The sequence below is a fragment of the Aulonocara sp. 'chitande type north' Nkhata Bay genome, linkage group LG10 (assembly GCF_057382095.1).
Source record: "Aulonocara sp. 'chitande type north' Nkhata Bay isolate Kocher_YH1m ecotype deep benthic linkage group LG10, A_spYH_male_GT1.1, whole genome shotgun sequence".
NCBI classification, from domain to species: domain Eukaryota; kingdom Metazoa; phylum Chordata; class Actinopteri; order Cichliformes; family Cichlidae; genus Aulonocara; species Aulonocara sp. 'chitande type north' Nkhata Bay.
This window is the reverse complement of record NC_141353.1, coordinates 19,998,170-20,025,032: the sequence shown is the minus strand read 5'-3', so window position 1 is coordinate 20,025,032 and position 26,863 is coordinate 19,998,170. Positions and strand designations below refer to the sequence as shown.

The 26,863-nt window shown below is 40.3% G+C and overlaps 1 protein-coding gene across 1 annotated transcript in view; it reads right to left on the bottom strand.

The window, feature by feature from the left end:
• Positions 1-1,946: 1,946 nt before the first annotated feature.
• ubl3a (ubiquitin-like 3a) overlaps positions 1,947-26,863 on the bottom strand; it is a 36,687-nt gene continuing 11,770 nt past the window's right edge. The window contains exons 2-5 of the mRNA XM_086308950.1: positions 10,752-10,860; positions 7,840-7,926; positions 5,448-5,525; positions 1,947-3,781 (exon numbers count right to left, since the gene is read on the bottom strand). Coding sequence (XP_086165076.1) covers positions 3,729-3,781; positions 5,448-5,525; positions 7,840-7,926; positions 10,752-10,860 — 327 coding nt within the window. The 3' untranslated portion in view covers positions 1,947-3,728. The remainder of the gene's footprint in view (positions 3,782-5,447; positions 5,526-7,839; positions 7,927-10,751; positions 10,861-26,863) is intronic.

Here is a 26,863-nt window from a genome sequence, read left to right as displayed (position 1 = left end):
GTGTTGAACACGAGAAACAACACAAACATTAATCAGGGGTTTTTATCCAGTGAGAAACTGTTGACTGTCACCTCACAGGAAGCATACTCCTGCACACAGACATGCTTAGTTGTTGCATCTGTAGTGTTTTTCTTTCAGTGTACCCATACTCATTTTTGAAGTGTCATAAGATGTACTGCAATACTTAATAATACTTAATATTTTGTACACAAAAAACTGCAGTACCCCTCACATTTTTAAACACCTGAGATTTTTAAACGCAGCAATAATTGCGCATCATTACTGCGTGTATCAACTATAAATATGTTATTATTCATATTTATAGCTGATACTTCATTTAAGCATTTAAGTTCATTTAACTAAAACAAGTAAAGGAGGAAACAACATTTCGATCCTGTGCGTGCGTCCTGAACAAATTGCAGACTTGACAATAATGTTGAATTTGAAAATATTGCTTTATAGAGTGCATCAATAACTTATGCAGCAATCTTACACATCAGTTGAAAAAGTCTTTGGATCATTTACTGAAACAACAACTTTCAGTAAAACAATAAAATTCTAGTGTCAGCGGCACTGCTATTATATTATTAGACTTTTTGCATCATTTTGAATAATCAGCTTTGTTATTACAAGAGTGTTTTTACAAATTTAAGTAAAATCTATTGAGTTTTTTTCTTATTTGTGTAGCACAGCCTTAAACACTTAAAACATCTCTACCACTGCTAAAATTGGTGGATTAACCTCCCACCTGATGTGTTTTTGTATATTTAATGAAGCCGTGCAAATTCTGTGCATCACAGCATACCGCAAGATGTTTCCCACATACTCACTTACTTTTTTTTCCCCAATGTGTACTGTGATAGTGTTGCTTCCTTGTTAGTTTGTACCGCCTGTCTGATTCCACCACCAGATTGTGATGATGTGTAATCTTGGTACACATTCATCTTTTCTACAGAGACATGAAAATAAGGAGCTTTCAGCTTCAGGAGGTCTAAAGTGATATCTTGATATGACTCAGAAAACAGATAAAATCATTCAGGCTCCCGCTACTGGTTTCTACTATTCTACATCATACAGTCATGTGAAAAAGTTTTCATAGCGCTCTATGGAGTCATCTGAAGTACACTCCTACTGCTTCCATAAGGATAAGTAGCAGCCAGCTGCTTCTAATTAAATGGACTTGTTTAATTGATCATCAGCAAGTGTGAGCACACCTATAAAAACAGAGGTTTGGACAGTTTGCAGATCTGGAGCATCCAGCTGTGTCTAAAGGATTCAGTTAGCACGTTAAACACTAAATTTCATGGCAGTACAATTAGAAAAATACTACGGGGCTTGTTTTTTTTGGCCAGTAGAAATGCTTTTCTCTCAAAAAACAAAAAACACAGCAAGATGGTTTAGGTTTGCAAAGCTGCATCTGGACAAACCAAAAGACTTTTGGAGCAATGTTCTTCAATGAAAATCAAACAGCATATCAGCACAAACACCTCGTACGAACTTTCAGCATGGTGGTGGAGCAGTCATGATTTGGGCTTGTGCTTATAGCCACAGGACCTGGATACTCTGCAGCTTCTCTGTTAACAGCACCATCATCCCAAATTTTACAGTTTTGTTAAATTATTGTGATATTGATGCTCAAAAGAGACTAAATGTGTTTTACTTGTTCCAAGAAGTTGAAGAATCTAAATTTAAGCCCACCTCTATTTACAACACTAACCTGTGAGTGATAGTTTCAAGGTGAAATTCAACATACCAGAGTCACTGTAACAAGAAAAACTCTTTTTAGAATAATTTGCTGAAGTTGTTAAGATGAAGATTGGAGTCCGGTGTCTTGTTCAGCCCTCTGGTTAAAGTCCCACAGACTGTGAGCTAAGATGCTGTTAGAATGATTAGTCAGTGGCGCTTAAAACATTACAGTTCACGTGCAATAAATCATGACAACGAGGTAGCGCACTTCAATAACTTTTATTTAGTTTACAGATGTATTCCATTTTGAAGTTTGCAGGGGGGGAGGGGAGAGCATTAGTGCTATTTACAATTGGTTTGAAAACGTGTATCTCTGTACAGATTTGAACCCTGATCAATATAAACAATATTTTTTTAAGACCTAGTGCTGTTACAAAGCGATTCTTTAAAGCAAAAACAACAAAACCCCACAAAGAAACAGGATTATATTACTTTATAAACAAATGAAAAAGAAATGAATAATAAAAGAGAAAGAACAAAAGAAAGAAAACAAAAATCCATCAGTCCATAAATGATTAGGGAGGATTTGCTGCTGTTAAGCACAAGACATTGTCAGAGAGTGACTGTGAACTGGCTAGAAGCTAACCGTATACACAATCATAGACTAAACACCAATAATAATGTATATCACCAAGATCTAAAGTCGTCATTTTCTATATAAGATTCATATTAAATATATTCTACACATGTTACCTTAGTTTGGAACATTACTTCCACTGGAAAAATATAAAATAAAACAAAGCTTTTTATACATTTGTTTTAATCTAATGAAGGAGCACATGCTTTAGTTGTGCAAACTGGACTTATTAATGCAGATTTAAGAGGCAAATTAAGACAAATAAGGACCCTTTTCCTTCTGAGTTAATGTCCGTGCTTACAAAGCAACTGTCTGAGAGATCCTTCACAATACTGCTATAAAAATAAAGGGAGGGGGGGCACAGTGAGACAGCGACGGCGTGTCACGGAAAGAAAATTGGCATGATGTTTCATTAATCACAACACTAGTCGGTCGATAATATGAGTGGACTGTCAAAACACAGTCACCAAAAAAAAAAAAAATCATGAACAAACAAATATCGAAAAACAAGACCTTAAAAAAATGGTTGTTTTCTATTTGTTTGCTTGTTAGGCTTCGTTTGGCTAAAATACAGCGGGCTCAAAGGAGTGGGATGTGTCGCTCTCGACATAAAAAAAGGGAATCGTTTCTCTCTTGCGACCTTTAAGGGCACATGCAGAGGAGGGCAGTAAAGAGGGCACAAACGTGTGTGTTATTATGTGTGTGTGTGCGTGTCATGTTTTGAGTTCTCTGATCAGGCACGTCTGCGCTTTGTCTGCCGCACTAAGGGGTATCACGCAAGCACGCGCGGCTCGATGTGAGGACAGGAAGTCGGAGCGTGCGCGTTTGTTGGTATGCTGATGAGCTGTTAGTGGTTAAAATTCTCAGCGGTCTGTATGAGAAAACAAGGCCACACGCACAAATTTGGGCACTGCATTACAATGACAACCGGCCAGAGTAAAGAGCCAGTTAGAAAGGTGACTTGTAAGAGACCGCCTGAGGATGGCTCGACAAGGTGTGTGTGTGTGTTTACTGCAAATGTGTGTCTGCATGCATGTGTATGGCAGAAGGCTTCAAAAGGATTTCATTAAGAAAGAAAGAAAAAAAACATGCAAATCCAGTTCCTTCTCATTTTCAGTTATGACAGCAAATCAAGTACAACAAAGGAATCAACTCTATCTTTAATCAATTTACTGCTCTCCAAGTCTGTCCTGGATCAGCCTGAGCCTGCTGTCCTTCTATGCATGTGTATGAGGGAGAAGGGGAAAAACAGAGAAAGTGCGAGTTTGTTTGTTTCGTTAAATGTCTCTATGAGTATTCGCAGTGTAGACAGGCTACAGGACAAGGTACAAGCTCATTAGGTCCAGGACATGGAGGGCGAGAACGGATGCAAAGGATGAAAGGGGGTGGCGGTGGAGGTGTGTATTTACAGAATGACACAGCAGTTACTCTCCCCGGTCTTCTCTCTGTTCCTCTGACCTGGACACACAGCACACAAACGTCATGATTAAGCAAACACCCACACAGCACTGTCACAGAGTTACTCAGCTCAATAGTCAGACATCACCTCAAAAGGACAGATTTAGAAACATACTGGTAGGCCAAGTTCAGATACAGCAACACTGCATGGAAATACTTTTGATATACTACAACCATATAACATATGTAGCTCATAAATGTTCTAAAGAAGGTCTAAATCTCCATCTCCTACAGCTGAGCAGCATTTTGGGATTTCATGAGACTGGATCTGTTGCTCAAACTCTTTGAGTTTGTTACATTTCCTAGTGGTACCTGAAGCAACATTGCCTCATTTTTTTTTTTTTTTTAAATGTAGACTCTTGAAATCTACACTTACAGTGTTGTGTAAAAGTCTTAACCCATCTCTCATTTCTTTACATTTTGTTAAAATGGGAAATTGGTGCTGCAATTTACTGAAATGTGGAAATGCAGCATAAAAATCTTGAAAATCGAGATTTGGTATGACCACAGGCTTAACTTTCTTAGGCAGGATGATCCAACACTGCTTTAATAAGGTTGGGGAGGCCAATTCATGAGTGATAGTGCTCCTGACTTTGTGTTTTACTGCTTTTCCTGCTTTGGCAGTGTGTTTGGGATCATTGCCATGCTGAAAATGTATTAAATGTAGTAAGTCAGATGCTTTCCAGTTGGTACTTCATAGTGGATCAAAATCTGATGGCACTTTTCTAAGATCTCCAACACCACTGTCTGAAATATAGCCCCAAACCATGACACAGCCTCCACAGTCATCTAATTCTACAGATGCTTGGAGATAGTCACTGTTGTACCTCTCTCCTGACCTCCAACGTACATATTAATACCAATTTGAACTACAAAATGTCACATTTGTATTCATCACTCCATTGCCATTGGTTTTCAGTCAAGATCTTGTGCAGTTTGGCATATCTCAGCCTTTTCTCCCTGTTTCACTTCCTTAAAAACATCTGCCTAACAGCTCTTTGGGAATCAACTTGTTGGTGCAAACATGCTATTTTATGTCTCTCAGACTGTGTTGTCTTTGAGATTTTTCATAGATTCAACTAAAGAAACGCTGGCTCATTCTTTAAGGCTTGATAAACATAAAAAACATTTCTCTGAAAATGGTCAGGTACAAGGACTGGACTGAAAAAGCAACCAAACTTTAAAAAGCCTAGAGAACTGCTGCTCAAGAGCACTATAAAAAAAACATACAAGACCAGAAATTAAAAAAAGAGGGGCGACTCAGGTCTTTTGTACAATTCACATAAAGAGTACTTCAAATCTAACTTTGTAACTGTTTCTCCACATAACAAAAGTTCATTCAGATTCATTCTTCCTCACATGGGCTCACAGATACCCAGTATGAGAACTTGATGTCCATTTGAACTCTATTCGCTTGTCATAGTCATAAAAAAATGAAGCAAATCTTCTGGCATGATTTATATTAGCTATAATATATAATTATACTCTACACAGTGTGTTGTATCTTGGGGATACACTTCAAGGAGCCAATTATTTGCACTAGTGGCTGCTCCTAAAACAGAAGCCATGTGCAGAAATAAATAATGGCTGGGAGCGGAACATTTAACGTTGTTCAGCGTGTGAAAAGCCTCCTGAAAGGAAAAAGGGGAGACGGGGAGCTGGTTACCTTGGGAATTTGGCTCAGGCAAAGTCTCTCTGGCAACTAAATGCATCACTGTGGTCTTCCCCAAGGGCAGTTTGAGAGCTGAGAGAGGGAGAGAAGGAGGGAGAGGATGAAAAGGTTATTCAGTGCGCTACATTATATTTGCCTGCACAGTGTCACTCAGCAGAAGTATAACATGACTTTTTAACAGCTTTCTGAAACTGAGTGTAAATTATAGATTGGATAATGCTGAGCTACACATAGAGAAAATTAAATTGTCAAATTATGCGATTAAAGTGGGATTGCAGAATAATAATCACTTGAAATTGTTGGCAATCTGAATCCATATGTAACTGAATCATTTAAAACACTGTTCACAAGCGGCTCAAGGAGCGGCTAGTTTCTTGCTCTTGAATAAGACGACCCGGTTCCAAGTTTTATTGTTATTTGCAGATAATATTGCAACATAATTACCAGTAATAAAGGTGCAAATTAAACGATACTTAACACTAAAAAGGATTAATTAAAAAAGAAATGCACAAAATATCTGACACACGTGTAGAGTGTAGTATGTACATGCACATGTATACAGTGGATTCAAGTTCAACGGGATTAGTTAGCAGACAAAAGTGAGAAAACACAAATGTGGAGGTTGCAGAGCACCCTCTGGTAGACATGCTATGTGACATGTTTGAAGGGTGTTTTTCCCCATTTCTTCTTTAGTTTTTAAATTTTAATTTACCAATACTGATATATTAGCTACTATAAGCCAATATATCTGCCCTGCCAACATATCAGTTGAGCTTTATTGTTTTTTGTTTTTTTTTTGTTTTTTTTGTTTTTTTTTGCCTGTCCCTTTATTGGTAGGCATTCATGTTAGTATGAAAAATAATGGAAAGCAATGGCTATGAGGAAGGCAGGTGAAATATCAATAAAAAAACAACAACTTTGTAATACCGAATAGACCAAAACCAATAGATGAGCTGCTGGATACCCCTTAAAGAGATAATATAATCCAACTTGGCGCCTGCAGCCTGGGTCAAGAAGCCAAAAGGAGTAAAATCAGAGGTCGATCAGTGCGCTTGAAAGTAAATCAGCAACATCAGCAAGGAAAAGGCAGCCAATAAGATTGTAAAATATTATTTTATTATTGTCTCACAGCACTCTAACGAACCTAAAAAACAAAAAAAAACACAACCCACCCACACGCCTTGGAACAACCCTGCAGGAAGGTGAGGCACCACCGGATTTTGTATGAATGCAGCATAAATGCACGCTTCATCCTGTCTACTGACGCCACTCGGCCCTGCATGCGTGTGTGTGTAGCACAGCCTCGCCCTTGGCCACACAAACACACAGACCTGCTGCTCTTTTTAAAATCCATGACACAGACACCAGAGGAGAGAGATGGAAAAGGAGCACATTCAGTCTGAAATGGTGCCTCCAGGTTCATCTAAATGTTTCCATGAGACGCTGTGGTATGCCCTCGCCTTTGGTAGGTGTGTCAGAAGTGCTCGTCAGCAGTAGCAAGTTGAAAAGGTAGCGCTCACAACAGACTGCCATAGGTGCATAACATAACAGGTTGTTCAGTGCAACCCTGCTTCTGTTTAAATAAGAGTTTTGCTACCTCGTTGTTGGAGCTGGGCACAGTCTATTTCAATAGGTTTTTACAAAGTCCTCAGACTACACACACAGCTGTAATTGGCATGGGGTTAAACAACCACTGCCTAAAGGCTGGAGCCCAGAAATGTCGTGAATACACAAAATAAGAAGGAAAATTTGCAGGATCTCTCACCGCTTCGCATAAGTTCATATATAGTTATAACTTTTAAAACTACACACTGCTGTTAACATGTAATAGTTGGCAACTTGTGTGTGTGCTTTAAAATGTGTGTGTCTGTACTCAACAAGGATTCTGTGTTAATGTGCAAACATGCTAAAAGATAAGGGAATTATCAGATGGATGGCAGATAGAAGACTGCAAAAGGGTTAGGGTGCGCTGTAACACCGTTAACCACAAAGCACCAGTCAAGTCTAAATTGGGTTAGGCAGATAAAAAGCCTAAAAGCCAGAGAGAGTGAACTGGCCTTCCACAACAGAAGACGTCCTTTTCTGCCTTTCACTCTCGCTTCCTTTCTCTCTCTCCTTTGTACCACTTGAGGTCTCCTTTAAACGCCAGTCTTCCCTCTTTCCTGACCAGCCTCTTTCCCCTCTTTTTCCTCTATTTCCTCTCTCCTCCCTCTTTCCCTGTCAAAGCAAGCTTGTCCAGAGCACTGAGGTACCTCTGTTCTGTGACTCAGGAAAAGGATGAGAACAGCAAAGAACTTTCCAGCAGCGCACGGCTGTGATTTTGTGTGCATGTCTATGAGCGAATGAGCCATTTTCTCTGGGTGGTGTAGCTTCAGTGTTTTCTCACCTCCTAGTGTTACGTTGCCGTGTAGAAAACGTCCCTGGTAGATGAGCCTCAGGATGTTAGGACTGCTGACCTGCTCTTCCTCCCAGTCTGTAGGAAAGCAGAGAGAAAGGAGGAGACAGTTAAAGAGAAAGGAGCCCTGCTGGTTCATTTTTACCTCTTATTTTACTCGTTTTCCATGAAGTATTAATTTGACATTTCACAAGTACAATTTAATGTACTTCAAAAGCCACAATATACAAGAATCCTAAAGCTGTGTATAAAAAGCTGTCGTGTCGGCGTGATGAAAATGCTGAACACAGTGTAGTGAAAAGAAATCAGTTGCTGCCTGGTAAAGAAAAAAAAAAAAGAAGAACCACAGACAACCACACTGAAGATATTTTAAGACATTTAGGGCCTTTATTTTAAATCCTTAAAGGCAGAATGTATAATATTTGGGCTTTGCGGGATGCCCTACAGAACGTGAGAAAGAGCCGAGGCAAAAGAAGAAGACGAGGTGTGGCTCGGGAAGAGCTAAGGACAAAAGTGAACGCATTAAATGAGAGAGAAACGAGAGTGCGGAGTTGCGCAGCAACAGAGTCTGGCCACCAGATGTTTGTCTCTAGCTAAGCGCAGGGTGTTGTTGCTGACTGAGAGCCTGCTCCGGGTCTCTCAGGGTTCAGATGGGTTGTCTGGGAGGAACACAGGGTGCTCCCAACACTGACGGGATTGAACGGAAAACTTCTGTTGTCGAGGAGAATTCGAGTCCAACTGTGTAATTTGTAGTTTTTCATGCATCGTGGAGTTCTCTTAAACTGGAGTACATTAGCGGCACCGTGGGAAAAAGCTAGAGTTTTGAAGGTGACGTAAGGTGGGCAGTATCAAATGAATTCTAACCCTGGTGCACAGCAGCAGCGAGGCAAGTGGGTGTATTACAGAAAGGAAGCGGCTGCACTGTGATCCCACATTCCTGTATGCAATGATAATCAGGCTGAAAGGAGTTCATTCTAATTACCCTACACCAAAGATATGCACATTCCCCACACTGCTATATAGACCTGCATGTAAGCAATTAGCAGTTGGTCTGACAGCAATAAGTCTGATCAAGTAGTTTCTAAGCAAATTAACAAATATTTGTTTACAGTTAAATTGTTTAATTAGAGTTTTTACAGAGATTCGGTAGCTGTGCCTGCATAATGATAATATTTATTAAACACCACATATTAAATGCAAAAATGTTAAAGAATATAGAACTGTAAGTAAAACCAAAGCTGATGCTAAAATCTGACATGTATAAAGCAGATGTGAAAACCCAGATCTTTCTCATGTAAATCAAATAAATAATACAACTGTGTTATAAGCACCTTTGTAATGAGGTAAGAAAGAAAGTCAACTCTAATGCTAATTTTGCTGTTAACCTAAACCTTGAACTGTCCGTTAATCTTGTTTGCACATTACAAGCTAGAGCAGCTCCACAATCATCCACCGTCTTCGCTAGCTCGTTGCTGACTGTTTGGTGTCGAGCAGGTACATTTTCCACGTGTTATTTTTTAGTTTTTAAATGTCAAACATGAAAAAAAAACTTCCAATACTGAAAAAAGTGAACTGAAAAAGTACAACTGCAGGCTGGACAGGTAAACAATGATATTTTTCTTTTGCTACAGATTACTATTATAAGAATATATATTTAACCTGCTTTTTCACTTTTAAAAAAAGTCAATCAGCTTTGAAAATGTGGTTACTGTAAAAATAAGTTTGTAGATGTCTGTAAGAATTAATCAAATATATGAAAAGCTATATCTTAAAGAGGAAAGAGAGAAAAAACAAGTGTGCCCTGACTGCTTCCAGGAGTACCCTTGTACTGCTGTATGGATCATGAGTGCATTGCCACGTCCATAAAAACAAAAGTCTTGGCAGTTTGTTGGTGAGGTGTGTATTAACACAAAGCCACAATCTTCCCAGGAGGAGATGTCCCAGAAGGTTCACCCCAACGTCAGACCATGCAAAAAAAAAAAAAAAACTGTACAGAACCCGAGAGCTAAATCTCATACTCTACAGGCCTCAGATAGCATTTTAAATGTCAAAGTTCACAATAGTACAGTTTAAAAAGGCCGAACAAGTATGGTTTTGTTTGAAAGGGTAAACAGGAAAAAGCCTCTTCTCACTAAAAAGAACAGGGCAGCACAGACTAGCTTTGCAAAGCTGCCTCTAAATGAGTGGAGATGTTTGTCTACAATAGAATGCTCCGTGTTTGGTGAAAACCAAAAACACTATATCAGCACAACTACCCCATACCCTCTATCAAGCACAGTGGTGGAGGGCTTAAGAGGTAGGCTTATTCTGTAGCCACAGAACCCAGGTATCAGGTCATTGAGTCACTGAGTCAACCATGCACTCGTCTCTATACAAAAGTATTCTAGAGTCAAATGTTAGATCTGTCTGAAAGCTGCACCTTAGCTGAAATTGGGCCATGCAACAGGACGATGATTCCAAGCACAGCAGCCAATCTGTAACAGAATGGCTGAAAAAGGAAATAATCGAGGTGCTGCAATGGCCTAGTCAAAGTCCAGACCTCAAACTAATTAAAATGTTGACAACCTTAAAGAGAGATGTGCACAAATACCTTTAAAGCTCAACGTACTGAAGCAATGCTGTAAAGAAGAATGGGACTACAGTCAAGCAGAAAAATGATTTGTGTTATTGCTGCTAAACGTGGCTCTACAAGCTACTGAATCTTGGGGTGTGCTTAGTACAGTGAAAACCTTTTCACTGTACTGTAAGCGACTGCCTTAGACCACAATGATTTTATTCATAACGTAGGAACTTGTTATTGCTTTCATATTTATATTGCACATACATTTATAGCAGACTCATACCTCTGCATATCGATGCACATGTATCTGATGTGAATAGCAATACATAATTGAGCTACTCACCCATTGGCCAGTTGTCATAAACGTGTTTGGCGATATCTGCTGCAGAGTCGTTGGGAGAGAAGAGGAATTCTTTCGTCTTTCCACTGACCAAAATCAGCCGCAGGTTTATCTGCAACACAGGTAAAAGCAAAAAACAAAAAACAAAAAAACAGCATTAGTGAATGTGAGAAACAAAAAATGAAGACAGAGAAAAATGCACATTCAAACAAACAGCTGTCCCATATGTCAGATTATAGAGCTGGGTCAGGAAGCACACGGTTTCAAGTTAGTAATTTAATAGGAAACAGAAGAAGGATATGAAGACCCTGAGGAACATCCTTCCGTTGGATGAACTCCCATCAGTCTCTCCAACTTCCTCTTCAGCTTTCTCAATTCCCTCAAACTGTATTTCTTTGTCTTTGGTTCCCAAGTCTGAAATTGAATGGAAGTTTGTCTCTCGCTTACCATTCCTCATTTTTTTGTCCCTGTAGGTGTTTGAGCGAGACATTTTTCAGGCAACTAAAATTAAAGATTTTCTTAAACCTTTACCTGAAATTAGAAATGCTGTATCCATGTTTGTTTTGTACTGTAGTTTATGTAGTTAGTCACCTGTGTTTTTAATTACGTTTCCACAGTCATGTCATGTATGTATTTTTTAGGTTAATTTCCTGGATTTGTGTGTAGAATTTAACCCCTCCAATGTGCAATCACTGAGTAACTTTAGATTGATACTATTTATAAATCAGATTGTGAAGCACCTTAGTAACTTAAACACTACCACAGCACATGTTGACCTAAACATTTTGGTTTTAACAGTCTTAGTTATTGTTGTTGTTGTTTTAGTTGTTTTAATTGACTTATTTTATTTATTTATTTGTTTTTTCTCTATATTTTACTGCATCATTGCGGTGCATTTTATTTATTTTAGTGGCATTTTACATTGTTAAGCACTGCAAGCAGCATGGACTGTTTGGAAATGCACTATCTGAATAAACTTGACCTTGACTACCTAACTTCACTATTACTGAATACAAACTCTCATTATGTGTACTGGATAATTCGGCTGACACATTACAAAAATACATCCACTGAATTCTTCTGTACTGAAAAAAGTACATACTTGCAGTTTAACAGAGAGAGAAAAAAAAAAACCCTCAGTGGTGATCTCTGCCCCGCGTAGAGACAAGGTCATTATTCACCAATGTGATTGTGCATCTAAAAAAAACCACATAAATGAGAGGGACACACGTGTTTTGCTTCCAGCCACATGATTTTGTTTCTCTCACCTTAGATCACCAGCTCCCAGCGAGAAAATATACACAAGTGAACTGAACACACGTGGGGGTGTACATTTAGAACCGTTAATTTGCAGAGCAATTAAACTGCCGAGCACTAGGATGCAGATGAGAGGCCTGATATGTGTTTAGCAGTGGTACAGTGTGCCTTTAAGAGCAGAACTCAGTGGTGTGTGCTTGCCTTTGCTTACTGTATTTGTGTGGCTGGGCCCCTGTGTGCGCATGGCACGAGCACGTGTGTCATTGTTGTCAGTGTGTTTCCATGTGCCAAGTATCTGTTAGCCTTCTACACCACACCCCGTGTCCTACCAAACCCACTCTGCTGAGTGCCACACACACACACACACACACACACACACGGAGCCGGGTGGAGTGATGTAACAGAGCTAACACCAAAGGATTGAAACTGAGATCTCTTTAAGTACGTAACCAAATCAGCTTATAGGTTTAAGCATGGACGAGCCATACAGAAGCATGTGTATATATATATGACATACACAAAACATCACGTACAATAAACATAATGAGCACAAACACAGGTAAATGTGCCTCTAAGAGATTAAATCAACTTAATAATGAGATAAGATAATTTCAAGCTTCAGTTGTGTGTGTGTGTTTTTTTTCATCTATTTGCAGGTGCACTGTGTACAAACACATGCATCCAGGCAAACAGACTCACACAAACACACCTTTAACGACTGGGAAACGCTAGAAATAATTCACTGCTGCTTCCGGCTGTGATTCACAAAATATACCTTTAACAACTTTGATGACACAGATCATAAAAGCATGAATTTGCATCAGCTTTTGAGCAGATGCCTGAAGGTAAACATGCACACTGTTCCATCTGTTTGATTGTTATAAACACAAACACCTGAACGTTACAGGCAAATGCAGAAAAGAAGCAGAAATGAGCACAAAGTGAGATTCAAAGGAATCCCCTTTGCATACGAGAGGTTTTGCTCCTTCCTAGTAGAACACCTGGTAGTTACCATGGTGTCACCATGGCGACAGCCAGTGGTGAGCGGCTTAACCTGATAACACCTACAGGATAGCTTCACTTCAACCTCCCACCCCCAACCCCTGCCCATTTTCCATTGCTGTGTCACATCAAACCATCTTCCCATGCTTGCTGCAGTCTCTGCATCACCTCACTCACTCTGTCTCTTTCACTGACTCCATCAATCTCTGGCTCTGTACAGCGTACAGTGGAGAAATGTACAAGGCCGGAATAACAAGAAGAATTGAGCTAGCCTGGGTTAAACAAGGCAAACTAAGCCTTTCTTCTTATATATGTCAGCACAAGGGTGAATTTCTGCCTTTGCCTCTCTTCTCTGTCTCTTTTTCTTTGCTTTCTCTATTCTTACAAGTCTCTTTCTCTCAGTGTACTTCCTGGAAAATGCAAATTATTAGAAAAAATAAATGCATGACAGATGCAGATGTTTCCACTCCAACTGAGAATGTTTGAAATGGTTTGCGTATCAAAATTATGCAAAAATCTCATGCTATGGCCAGTGCAGCCGCCAGATTTCCACAGAACTGAAATTCCTGCAGGACTTGTGAACAATGTGCAAGCCACCTGGAACATCAGAGCATAAAATTAGAAGAAAAAATCTTTACAAAAGACTCGTGTGCACTTCAGGGACATCAATGAAAAGTACCAGTCCTTGTGTTCTGGTGGCTCATGGTGGTGTAAGACCTTACATTGAGCTATGCTGCTACAGATGAATTTCTCCCCTTTTCCCTCTCTGTTCTAATTCTGATTTCACCTGAGTCGAGATCTCAGCTCTCCCTTGCCATTTTTCCCTTCCCTGCCCCCTTTTCCCAGAGGCTCACTTCACCTTTCTCTCTTCCGTAAAAGGGCAAGGTAATGAGGTTGCACAGCCAGCTCAGGGAAGTATATTCAATTACAGTCTATTCTCTCTAACAAATACAATTGCTCCAGGTAAGGGGAGGAAAACAATTCATGCGTAATCACAGTACAAACACATATCTCCAGGCAGACTGCTAGTTACTCATGCATACAAATACTACATCCTAACCCACTGCCAGACGCACTCTGAAATGCCAGAAATTAGCACTGTGAACATTTCACTAGCTTGCAGAGCTTGTAGAGCTGCGAGAAGAAGAAGAAGTCATTTAGCAAGTGTTTGCAGAGCTTGCAAACACTTTCATGCCCTCCCGTTGGAGACGCGAAAGTGTGCAAGCTCCAGTAACAGAATGCGGAAGCATCCTTGCTCCTATTCCTGGCTGCTTCTGAAAATAACACAATAAAGAAACAGGTTACTTATGTGGAAAATTGGTGACACAGCTTTTTGCCTGTCGAGCCTCTCTGCTCCACTGCAGACCAGACATTCACAAAGTCTAACACTAATGTGACCCGGCTGCCAACAAATGCCATGCCGTAAACATGTGAGCAAGCAAGCCCTCTTAGCTAAACACCGTTTGCACACGGAGGAGAGCAGGAAACTCAATGCCATCTATAATTATTCCTCCCTGAGCGCCGCTCTCAACTCTTTCTCAAGGCACTGTTGTGTGTGCATATGCACGCATGTGTCTGTGTGTATGTTTACAAGTGCATTAAAGAGTATTGCTGCTCTTTAGACCCTCTGCAGCAGTCAACAAATTACAGAGTGGGAAGCCATCCTGTGGGAATATATTAGAGCAGCTTTATATGTAGTCTGCGCAATAAGGTTAGCTGCTGCTGTCAGAGCGGATTCATAACTGCATGAATGAATTTAAGAGAGGACATGGGTGATTAACCCGGCTGTGGTCTGTTTAAAGCGAGGCAGCTGGATCCAGCAGCCAGCTCGCTTTGACTTGCCCGTTAAATCTGGAGAAAATTCGGCTGTAAACCTGAGAAATGTAGCTGCACAGCACTTTAAATACTAATGAATTCTACGTCAGTGATTTCACAGACAATTGCGGAGAGGTCACTTTTCTTTCTGTCACTGCTCTCTGGCTGTAAATATTAAATGCTACAGAATAGGCCATGTTCTGGTAACCTGTAACACATTTGTTGCATTTTTTAAAATGACTTAAAGACGTGTGAAAAAGAAACAGCGTTGCAAGCTCTCAGTAATTTTCCAAAGACACAAAAAAGAACCACAATGTTAGTCTCCATTATCGTATAAATTATGCGCAGGAGCCTTTATTTTCTTTAATTAAAAACACGCTGAAAAGGGATAGCGCTTTTAGAAAATCACTGTGCATATTGGAAGTGCTGGTTAAATGCGTGTATTAAAAACCGCGAGCTTCATCTGCGCGCATGTGCAAACTGTAAGCGAGCGCATGGGAAAGCAAACTCTTTCGATTTGTCAGAGAGCCTCATTTTGAGTTTGACATAATTCAATATTCTACACAGAGGTATTTTATCGCTTGCACGAGTTCCCTCTGTTACATTCACACATACACACAAACGCAGTCGTTACGTAACAGTGGCTGACTTATAAATGTGTGATACAAAAAAGCAAAGATTTGTAATCTTTGAGTCTCTGTGGGCATGTGTGCGTCTAGCAGCGTTCGGGGGGGGGGTAATGCTCTAATCACATTAAACGTTAGCTTTTGCAAGCTTATCTTTCTTTCCTCCCTAAAATGTGCTACCTCTAATCTTTGTTTTCAGACCTGAAACGTTGCAAACTGAAGTTTAGCAGTTTCAAGCAGGATCCTTGAAATTATGCTGAATTTCAAGGATCCTGCCCTCGGTTGTGGGCAAAAGACCTGCAACTGACAAATAAAGGCTATCTCATCTCTCATCAAAGGGTGTGCCAGGCAACAGATTGGTGAACCAGCTTGTTAGGTGCACCAATAGCCAGGCCAACTTTACTTCTTTATCTTTTAATGAATGGGTGACATGCAATGACTTCTCCCCACTAAGGGAGGTGGATAAATTGCGATAAACAAATGTGGCTTTATTAAAAATAAAAACAATATGTGAAACAACAGGAGATGTGGGCGTCTTTTGTGTTTTGCATTAACCAGTGTCAATGAACTTCTTTGCTAGTGATGCGATAAAAACAATAAAAACTGTGGCGTAATCGTGACTGGATATTTAATAGACTAACTGACTGCATTTTAACAAAATGTTTCCCTGGCAAAGCAATGATGATGTGTTTAAGTGAAAAGGTGAAATAATTAGGCTCAGGGACAGAGAAGAAATATGGATTAACATAATTTTTAAGAAATATTTTTAAGAAACAGTGCAACACTCATGCACATTCATACAGACATGACTGTGCAGATGATAAATTTGGATATCAGCATGTTCACTGTAGGAAAAGAGAGCAGAAGGACCTTTACCCAGTTGAAATGTTTATTATTAACTTTGCTATCTTTATAGACCACATATCTACAATTGCTGGTGTGTCATGCTTTGTTTTGACATGGCTTTCCAACAAACACTAGATAGGTATTGTTTCCATGAAACAGAGAGAGGTCAGACGAAAGACAGTGGTGCTAAGGTTAAAGAAAGATAATTTGACAAGAATATACACTTTGAAAATAAATTAAGCCAAGAAGAAGTCATTATCGTTACATGTTTACATCATGCCAACAAGATGCAAACAAACTGGCAGAAAGGGGCCGAGGGAGAATCTTTCAAGCAGTTGCCAGACTGAGAGGAAACCTAATCTTCCTCCAAACTTTTAATGTTAAGAGAAATTGTCGTCTTTGCTCTTGCAACAAGAAAGCTCCAGCAAAGCAGTCTGGCTGGTCAAAATTTATTCCAACACTGCTGATTGTGCCTACAGCCATGCTATGATGGCTGCTATGTCAACACTTGTGGTAAACAGGGGCCTTGTTAGTCATCTGTGCTATTTTGTTCTGTTTTTCTGGATATATGTGAGCTCCTCTCTGTGATCATGTAATCAGTGTACAAAATAATAAAAACACCATCTGACTGAAGTCCTTGCAGACTCGAAGCTGGAAGTTAAATGTGGCACATGCACTTAGTTTTGTGGTGCTCCTCTTCTGTGTTCGAACGACAAAAATACTGACCAGGATGCACGCGAGCTACAAAACGCAGTCAAGTTTGTACCTATTTAATACATAGGAGAGTTGGTTCTCTATGGTTCTTGAAGCTTGCTCTGTTTCTTTTCTCACGTTGTATTGACAAAAGTATATGGACATTACACCTACAGGAGCTGCTCGGCCCATATCCATACCAATAGGCGCTCCTGGTGCGCAATTTCTGTCCTGATGTTAATGCCAGAGGAGGTTTGGGGCTCTGCAGTTAGTCAGGAGCGCATCAGTGACTTTTACAGATGCTCAGCGACCTTGTAACTTTATGTGGTCTGCCACTTTGAAGCAGAGTTGTTGTGGCTTCCTCTTTGCAATAACACCACTTACAGCTGATCGAATATCTGAATATCTAGGACAGAAGAAATTTCACAAACTAACATGCTGCAGCAGCTGCATCCTGTTACAGTATCACAGTACCAGGGAGCGCTTTAGAACGACCCATTCTTTCACAAATGTTTGCAAAGGCACGCTGCATGGACAGGTGCTACCTACCTGAATTCACAGTTTAAGATCAGTGTCCTAAACCTTTCGCCCTTTTAGTGTACTCGAAGCTCATGCTTTATGGTTCTTGAAGCTTGCTCTGTTTCTTTTCTCACATTTGTTTAGGTAATTTGCATATTTGTGGTCTTGAATACTGAATGCAGTAAGAACAGAGAAAGAAACCTTGACAGTGTTCAGCCTTTCTTGCATTTCCTGTTTTAAATGGAATTTTCAGACCTCGCTTTATTTTTATTTTTTCCCACTGTAGCACAACCACAGGAAGGAAACAACAGGGCAACAGGTGTTTATTTTTACATAATGACCCTGACGGTGCTGAGTTTTATTTTGCTGTTATTAGTTAGAATAGAATAATTTTGGTTATTTTTTCCTTTTGTGTCCCGATTGCTCCTTTAGCTACATTTTGCAAGAACACATGTTTAGCACTGCTGCTGTGAAATAAATTCATCTTTTGATGAACAGGGGACTTGTGATTTATCCTCTGTTATTTATCCTTTCAGAGACTCTTATCCTCACAGTTTTTCAAACAGCAACTAGCATTTCCCCTCCCCTGTTATATGTCTCCACAGACCAGTCAAGATGCAGTTTACCTCTGTGTTACATTTGACAGTTTAATGTAGCTGTTCCTCATCTCAGTAGAGGAACTATGGGTCGTAGATTTTGTTAGCTGTGCAGCTGTGCTGTAAAGTCCCGTCAGCCACTCTTCTGATTTCTGATATAGATGCAAAATATATTAAAAATATATTTAAAAAATCATTTGACTTGTTCTTGTTTTGCTTTGTGTCTTCTGTGTTTTTGAAAAATTTAATGTGGGAAAATAAAAAAGAACGGTTCCACAACAGCCCTGGTTTCTCATGTGACCCCCAATCCTGATCTGTACTTTCACCATAACTTCAAGGTGTACCCCAAAGATTATTGTGGACCAATCAGTATCCAACCTTGCTTGTTTCAAAAATAAACTCAGTTTCCGAGTTACGTTGTTGAATGTAATAAAAGAGGTGTTTCCACTGAAAATTATGGTGTCTTGGGTATGAAAAGGGAGCTATCTTGTCATAATCCCACCCATTTTGTTTTCCTCAAGACAATGTGGGAAGGGCTGTACCCAGTGACAAGACACCAGCTTATCACAGGACTAGCAGAGGGAGACAGACAACCATTCATACTCACTCGCTTCACTTATGGACAATTTAAAATTACCAGGTAACTTAACCCTGTGCATGTTTTGGACTGTGGGAGTGTGCCCACACAGACACCTGGAGAACATGGAAACTCCCCACAGAAAAAACCCATTTGACTGGATTCAAACCCAGGACCTTCCAGTGCTGCCCTCATCTTTCCATAATTAACATATAGAATCCAAACATATGGACAAGAAATTTCATCATCCTTCACCTCTGAACAACACAATCAAATCTCTTCATCCTTGACTCAAACTGTGTGCCAGATGCACAGAAATACCTGAAATACATTGTGTTAAAAAGAATGAGATTGAAGTGAGGTCTCACAGAGACCTTGACCTTTAACAGTCAAAGTCTAAAGAGTTACTTTATGAATCCAAACACATACATGCACTAAATGTGAAGAATTCCCTTAAGGAAAGCATTTTAGGACATCCGGAGCCATGAACAGCTATGCCATTTTTAAAAAGCATCATATATGTTCTCAAATCTTAACATAAATGAACATGATAACAAGCTGATAATTAAGTGTTTAGAAAATCATACATCTCCCTGCCTCAATATAGGCAGAAGCTTGTTCAGTGACCATAAAACACCGCCCTATTTCCTGTTGGACTCTATTAGGGGACATTAATCATTAAATAGAGTATCTACTGTAAGAGCGATTTTAAAAGCACCACAGACCTTTATCAGATGCCCTTTCTTAGGCTGCTTCCTAACTTCCTGTAGTATAGGCAGCTAATGGCTGCATTACAGTACTAATAGCATTGTAATAGTGTGCTTTCTTTCCTTCGCAGCATCCTCAAACTTTCTACAGCAGTTTGATTGGGCAAAGTAAAGACACCCTCTGCTTAGAGATCATCTGCAAAGGCTAAAAATTCATAAAGGTTATTCCATGATCATTGTATAACACTGAAGGCCTTTCTTCCCTGACTTTAGCGCTGACCTTGTGGTTTGGATTTGCATCTATGGAGCTTCACTACACCTCCAGGTTTTGAATCCAAGGGTAATCCAATCCAAGAGAGATGAAAACTCGCTTTTTCGGCAGCTCCCACTACTACCAGTCACATGTCTGATTACACAGTTGCCCCATCATGCCTCGCATCTCTCTCCAAGCCCTTGTCCCTTTGTAGTGTCATTCAAAAAGACCCATCCTTTGACATGACGACGTCCTCATCATAGCCAGAATCTGCTCTGCTCCTCTTTCTTTTTTTTCTCTGTCCCTCTCCTTCCTGTCACAAGCAAGATCAGCCGTTTCCTGTGCTGTACCTGACAGCCTTTAATCCATCAGCTGCTTCTCTTCTCTCCAGAAACAGGCAGGGCCTTCTTTTCATGCTGTCATCATACTCCTCCCAGCCTTCTTCTCTGAAAACCTGCTTTGCTCGACCTGAAAACCTGCTTTGCTCGACACACACACACACACACACACACACACACACACACACACACACACACCTACACACACACACACACGGCTACATTCCTCTCTCTCTTATAGGCACCAGGTAGGTGCCTTTGTTCACACATTCCTTCTATGCTTTCTCTGTGTGTTCGGAGCTGTCACACAAAGGTTTACTTCTTGCGGCTTTCTCCTGCGTCCCGTGTGACTGTTAAGGACTTCACACTTTAAAAATGGCTGTTCAACACATCAGGAACAAATGAATTAGCATGACAAATGTGCACAACGCTATAACCGAAAGGCAGTGAGTTACCTGCAGATAGCCCACACTCTAACAGGCTACTGTATGCTGAATGTGAAGCAGAGAGGTCAAAGAGATCTTTATCCAACAATGATATAAGAGTCAGAAAATGTTATGGTGATGGTGTAAGAGCTGACAGACAGGACCATGCACCTGATTTATCAGCCAGGGTTCAAAATTTCCCTGTTTATAGTTTACTTTTGGTAAAAAGATTCAAAGAAAACAGCTTCATAACCAGCTGTATCAACTGATTATAAAGACAACATGGTTTCTACTGTAGTGAGGCTGAGGGTACAGGATGGCTGTTATATGCAGGTCAAAGGTCACTTCATGCTCTTTCCACAATGAAATACACCATGTTGATTTTTTTAAAAACAATAATAAAAGTGTTTTAATTAAAAGTGCGCAACACACCTCGGGGTTAAAAAATTGCGTGGAAAAATTTTACGCATTTAATAAACAGAAGAACGGAGGAGACTGTGAAGGGCGGTACGCAGAAACATTAATGAGAGAAAAACGATGACTGTTTCACAGAAATATCCGAACAGTATTTTCAGTGTCACTTCCCAGTGTCTGTGAGCATCTGTAACAGTTTAGGGCTCTGTAACAGCCCTATCCTCACCCTTCATCCAGGGGAGGCTCCACTGTCATCATCTCAACAGGGAAAACAAAACTCCACTAAATACTTTTAGAAAGAAATGTAGGAAAAAAAGACAAAAAACACAAACAAGTTGTCAACTGGAAGAAATTTTAAAGCTACAAGAGAGAAAAAGAGGTTTGCAGAGTCCTGTATCCCACAACATTACCAATATGCAGGTCCGATGCAGTGATGACAATGACAAGTCAGAAGCCACAGCATACATAGGAACCCCTGACACTTATAGTACTGAGGAAATGAGACAGTGTCACAGCAAAGACAGAGAGGCCCAAAGCAGGATCAACAAAGGTGAAATAGAGGCAGTAAGAAGAGGAAGCATGATGGTGAACAATGAGATAAAAAGGACTTTCATGTATCCACCACTAAAGCATATGCACACACATGAACATACAAACATTTGTGTGCGCATTCAAAATGACTGCTGTGGGAGCTGGCGACGCTCCGGTTTTAAAAATGTGGGCAGAGATGTCAAATTACTCTTGTACGCTTCAATCGATTCTTCTCTGATCCACCTGTGAACCTCTCGACTATCCATTTCTCACTTTGTGGGTAAATTTGAGGCAAAGTGTGACAGAAAAAAAAGAGATTACAAGGTACAATGTTTGATAAAGTGATAAAAAAATATATATCACTGGTTGCGCAAAGCTGTGATGAAATTATGCTTTGCGTGGCTGAGAAAGAAGTTGAAAATGATGCGTCCGGAACTGATAAAGAGTTCACCAAGACATTTGTTTGCCCACGTGTACGACTCGCTCCCGCGTGTTGGGTTAATACACATCACCTATTTCTGAAGTGCTTCTGCATGAAAGCAAAAATAAACAGAGCTATTTATAACTTTCCTCCGGAAAAAGGCTATACGGTAGGTGCAATGCATGCTTCATCACGAAACCTCAGAAACCTCTCTTCATAAATCTTGCTCTTATTGGGTTTTTTTAAATACTGTCTCTGTTACTCTCCTTGTATAAAGGATTGCATTTCTAGGAAATCTATATCTATAAAAACATGCATCTTTTTTCTCTCCTACATGAACTGCATTCAATTTGCACAACTTATTTCTTTCTTGAAATGTGGGCTTTTGGAACAACTAACCACCTCTAACTTCAGTCTTATCTTACCCAAAGAAACCACAACCTTAACCCTCTTAACAGGTATACGCACAGTTTCCTATCCTCTGAATGTCAAGTGAATTCCTCTAAAAGTTACAGTGTACTGCCTTATTGTCTTTTTCTTGGAAACCGTTGCTGAAGAGGCTCAAAAAAAAAAAAGCAACAACAACAACAAAAACTATCAACTTGTTCACCAATTAATGCTGACAGAAAAAAAATTTTCAAGGTTAGTGTTTGTAATAAACACCATGAACAGAAGTATAAAGATTTTAAGGTACAGAATTACAAAAAACAAAACAGCAGTAATAATAATAATATAATAAATGGCTTAGTGAGCAAGAAACTAACTTATCTAGCCTCTATTAACTGTAAATTTTATTGGAAATTGAGATTTCTGTCTTTTTTTATTCCACAGCAGGTTGCAGTGTTATAGCATCACACTCAGTTCACATTGAAATGCACAGAATTCAAGACAAGCAACACATTGCTGCAGAAGTGATGACGCAATATCACAACTACACAGTCACATTCAACTACAGCGCAGCCCACCTAGACCCTTATTTGTTTGTTTGTCAGTGCAGCTATGTCACGTCGTAACTGACGGTAACTGACGACTAAGCTAACGACTCTTGTTTACATCGCAGTCAAAAAATAAAAGGTTGAAGCTAAAACTTTAAGAGCAGTCTCAGATATGAGCTGTGTGTGGGTTACTATTTGCCTTTTGTGCTCTACTGTAACCTAAACTGGTGTAGGTAATGAGTAAATGGTCACAATGCAAGTACATTAGGAAACACTGACACCATAGCACGAAAAACAGCACGGAAAACACTGGGTGTTGTCTCCTTGTTTTGGCTCCCACTAAGGTTTTTCAGGGTTTTGTTATCAGTCAACAACTCTCAAGGTGTGCTTAAAGAACAAAACCAACATTTGTGTGTGTGTGTTTCCTTTTTTTTTTTTTTGCATTCAGTGTAACTGAAAGCTACAGGTGTTGAAACTGCCTGGAACAACAGACTCTAGGGACATGTATGACTTACATTATCTTTTACATGTATACTATAATGTGTGTGTATACATGGTTGTCTTGTTTTGAATCAGCACTGGATTCTGTTTGGATTTTTTCCTTTCTTTCACTCTAATTTTCTACACATGCAGGCGTGTTGCCGGTAAAGTGACCACACACACACACACACACACACACACACACACACACACACACACACACACACGCAGACTTGATGATTGCTGGTGATGGCACTAAAGTAGGGACATCCTGTCCTTTACCTCATTCGTCCTACCATTTGCTCAGCCTGCTCACGCCTCCTCCTCTCTTTGTCCTTTGCTTCCATCACACAGTGTCTCACCAATGTGACTTCCTCCCGTGTGCTTTCCCCTGCCTATTGCTATGTAAAAAACCCTGGAGACATGTAAAGCATCCCCATGCTGCTCTTCCCCTCCCTACCTCCCAAGAGAGCTGCATGCTCTGATGTGACCTCTGCCTTCCCCTGTCTCCTCTTCATCCTCCCTACTGTGTCAGCCCCCCTATCTCCCAAGAGGTGTGCAGTCCAGGTAGTCAATTTGTAACTTTCAGGTTTCCCCCGCCCCCAAAGAACAAGCTTTCCCCTGTACTACATCAGTGCCTCTATAATTAATTGATCACATGCATTTTCAGAATCATAGCCAGCAATTAATTAAGAAAAGAGGGCAATCCCTCCCCTGTTAATCGCTTCTAGAGTGTGAAAATTTGGAGGATTAAGTGAACAAAATAAAAGGAAATGGCCATCAACAGATTTATTGGCATTCCTCCTTGCAAAAATCTTTTTGGCGGTATTTGCAGGCAGCAGATTAATGCAAATCAGTCTTGTCTTGAAATTAAAAGTGCATGTTTATGAAGTAAAGGCTTAGCGGGAGTGTTAAAGACCAACTGATATAACATGTGAGGGGGGGGACAACAGAGTCGAGAGTAGAAACGGCCCAGAGACAGCAGTTATATCCACGACACTGCATTTTCTTTTCTCCTTCAGAAACAAGCACTGCCCTGTAGTCACGACTCACGTGATGCCGAGTGTGTGTAGAGGAGAAACTGTGTGTCTGTGTGGATGTGTCTGTGTGTATGTCTGTGTATGTGTGTGGGTCTGTGTGTTGGAGGGGAAGAGAGGGAGGCACACACAGAGACATAGCTGGCAAGCTAAAATGCCCTCTGTGCAGGAATTCACCAGATGGTACTGGACAGAAACCAGGGCTATGACACACACACACACACACACACACACACACACACACACACACACACACACACACACACACACACACACACACACACACACACACACACTACATTATCTGAGCCTATTTGAGAATGAGAATTAAAGAAAGTTATTAAATTCTGACACAAGATTATGCAGTAAGAAACCAAAGAATTATTAAAATGAGCCTAAAGCTAAATTGAACTTGAGGTCATCCGGCTGTTTGCAATTAAAAACAGACTATTAGGCAATCACAATATTAACAATGCAACTAGCACTAAGCCTCATAAAGCGAGACAACAGACAGAGGAGTGCAAGATTAGGCACATTAGAGATTTCACCATACCATACAATCCTGTATAACATAATGCAATCTAATGAAATGGCCTTACAACAAATCAATGGCTCTGCGATGAATGTTATCTCCATGATGCTCATTTGCTGTTTGGGGAAATATCTACATTTATGTCTTGTTTCATTTCTTGAGAAGGGCCGTGGTGTTGTTGTGTTAAATAACACTGCATCGGATGTTACAATAGCTCACCGGGTTGAGAAGGGGGGCCCAGAGGCCATAAGGCTATTGCAGAGGCGTCTCTTCCCCGGCTCTGTCTCCCAGCTTTCCTCGCCACTCTCAAATGCCCTGTCATAATAAAGACTAAAAGTCCCCCCCCTTCCCGCCCATTAACATGATGCATTTACTTGCATCACCCACACAATAGCCTAAACGTTCCAAACTTCCAAAAACCTCAACAGAAATCTCCTACAACTTCAATTAAGTGATAATAAAAAATGTATTAGTTATCTGATCAAAACAAACATAAATTTAGCACGTCTTTGTGTCTGCAGAATATAAGACATGCACCGGCAGTTTTCATCATTGTTTATTTATTTTTTCATTGTTCTGGTTAAGGCTTTTAGCCTCCGATTATGCTCGTTTGTACACAACAGGAAAAAGGAAGCCTCTGTGGGGAGACAGTGGAGGCAAGCAGTTACACAAGCAACAACAGGAAGGCACAGGATAGCGACAGAGGGGGGAGGGGATTCATGAGGTTTCATATTGTTCCAATACGATACAGACGCCCGAGTGAGGTTAAGGGATGTTGTGCTGCTTCTGTAATGTAAGCAGAATTGAGATGATGGCACACACGTGTCACAATAAAGGAATCTGCGTCACACATAACCACCTGAGATGACAGAAGTGGCTGAAGATGCAGAAGTTTGGTTAACCATTTCAGAACGAAGCACAGCACGCTTTCACAAACAAGGGTGCTTTTTATACAATGTTGTGACCTTTAGATTAAAAATTAAACAGGATTACTGTGCCTCTCAGCCTTAATGGTTCGTCTGAGCTTTAAACTCCACTGTACCAACATCAGCTGACTGAGGAGTCTGTGCTAAATGAAAGCCAGCTAAACTTAGCTGAAATGTGCCAGCTTTATATATACAGACACACACAAGCATCTGAGCTTCCAAATGCCACTAGCCTCAAACACTAATTTAGGGCCCACTGACTGGTTCTGTAACTGTATATCTGGCACACGGGAGCCACTTCACAGAGATGTGTAATTAGCCTAAATCATGGTTGATATCTGATGTCTTCTATGTAAGTCAAAGTTCTGCCATTTCCCCCTGACATAAACGGTTGTTCCTTATTACCAGAAACTGAGAAAAACAGTTCAAAAGCCTTCAGTCACGTCAGTTCAAGGTCTAATGCTTCATTGCTGCTAGCTAGTTTAGATAAGAACACACACAGACACACAAGTGTGCACACACAAAAGCCCTGCCAGGATCATTAGAGATCTTCATCGAGCGCTCCATAGCATCTAACATGCAATGACAAATTTGTGCAAGACACCATGAAGGCCAAACATACCCTCTCTCTATTCCCCATATCAACCAGCATGCATGCACACAAACACACACGCACTCTCCCTTTTTAACTCTATGACCTCTGCCTCTTGATTCCTCATTGCCCATTTCCACCACCTGTGTCTATGTGAATATATTAAAACCAGAAAGACAGGAGAAAGACTCTGATTATGTTACTCTTTAATTTGACATCATTACAACCCAAAACGAGCCAAAAACACACCCTGCCAATTTTCTGTTACATCCTGTTCGGCATAAGCTTGACATTACTTCAGTATTAAGAACACATCCCGTACACAAACACACAGGAGTTTCTTAGTAGGCTCGGTGCGAGGACTCACACAGCAAACTGAAGTTGCACGGAGGGGATTTTCAGCGGCTGAGGAAAAAAAAAAAAGCCGGAATGCTGGTGTGACCGTTCTCAAAGTGGCAAAACGGAAATAAAGTTGGATTTGATTCTGGCCAAATATTTTCTTCTAGCTACAGCCGCTCAATTTTTTCTTTCCTGTGTTTATAATCACACAGATATCATGTTCTGAAACTCTTCTGAGCTTAGGATTTTCAAAT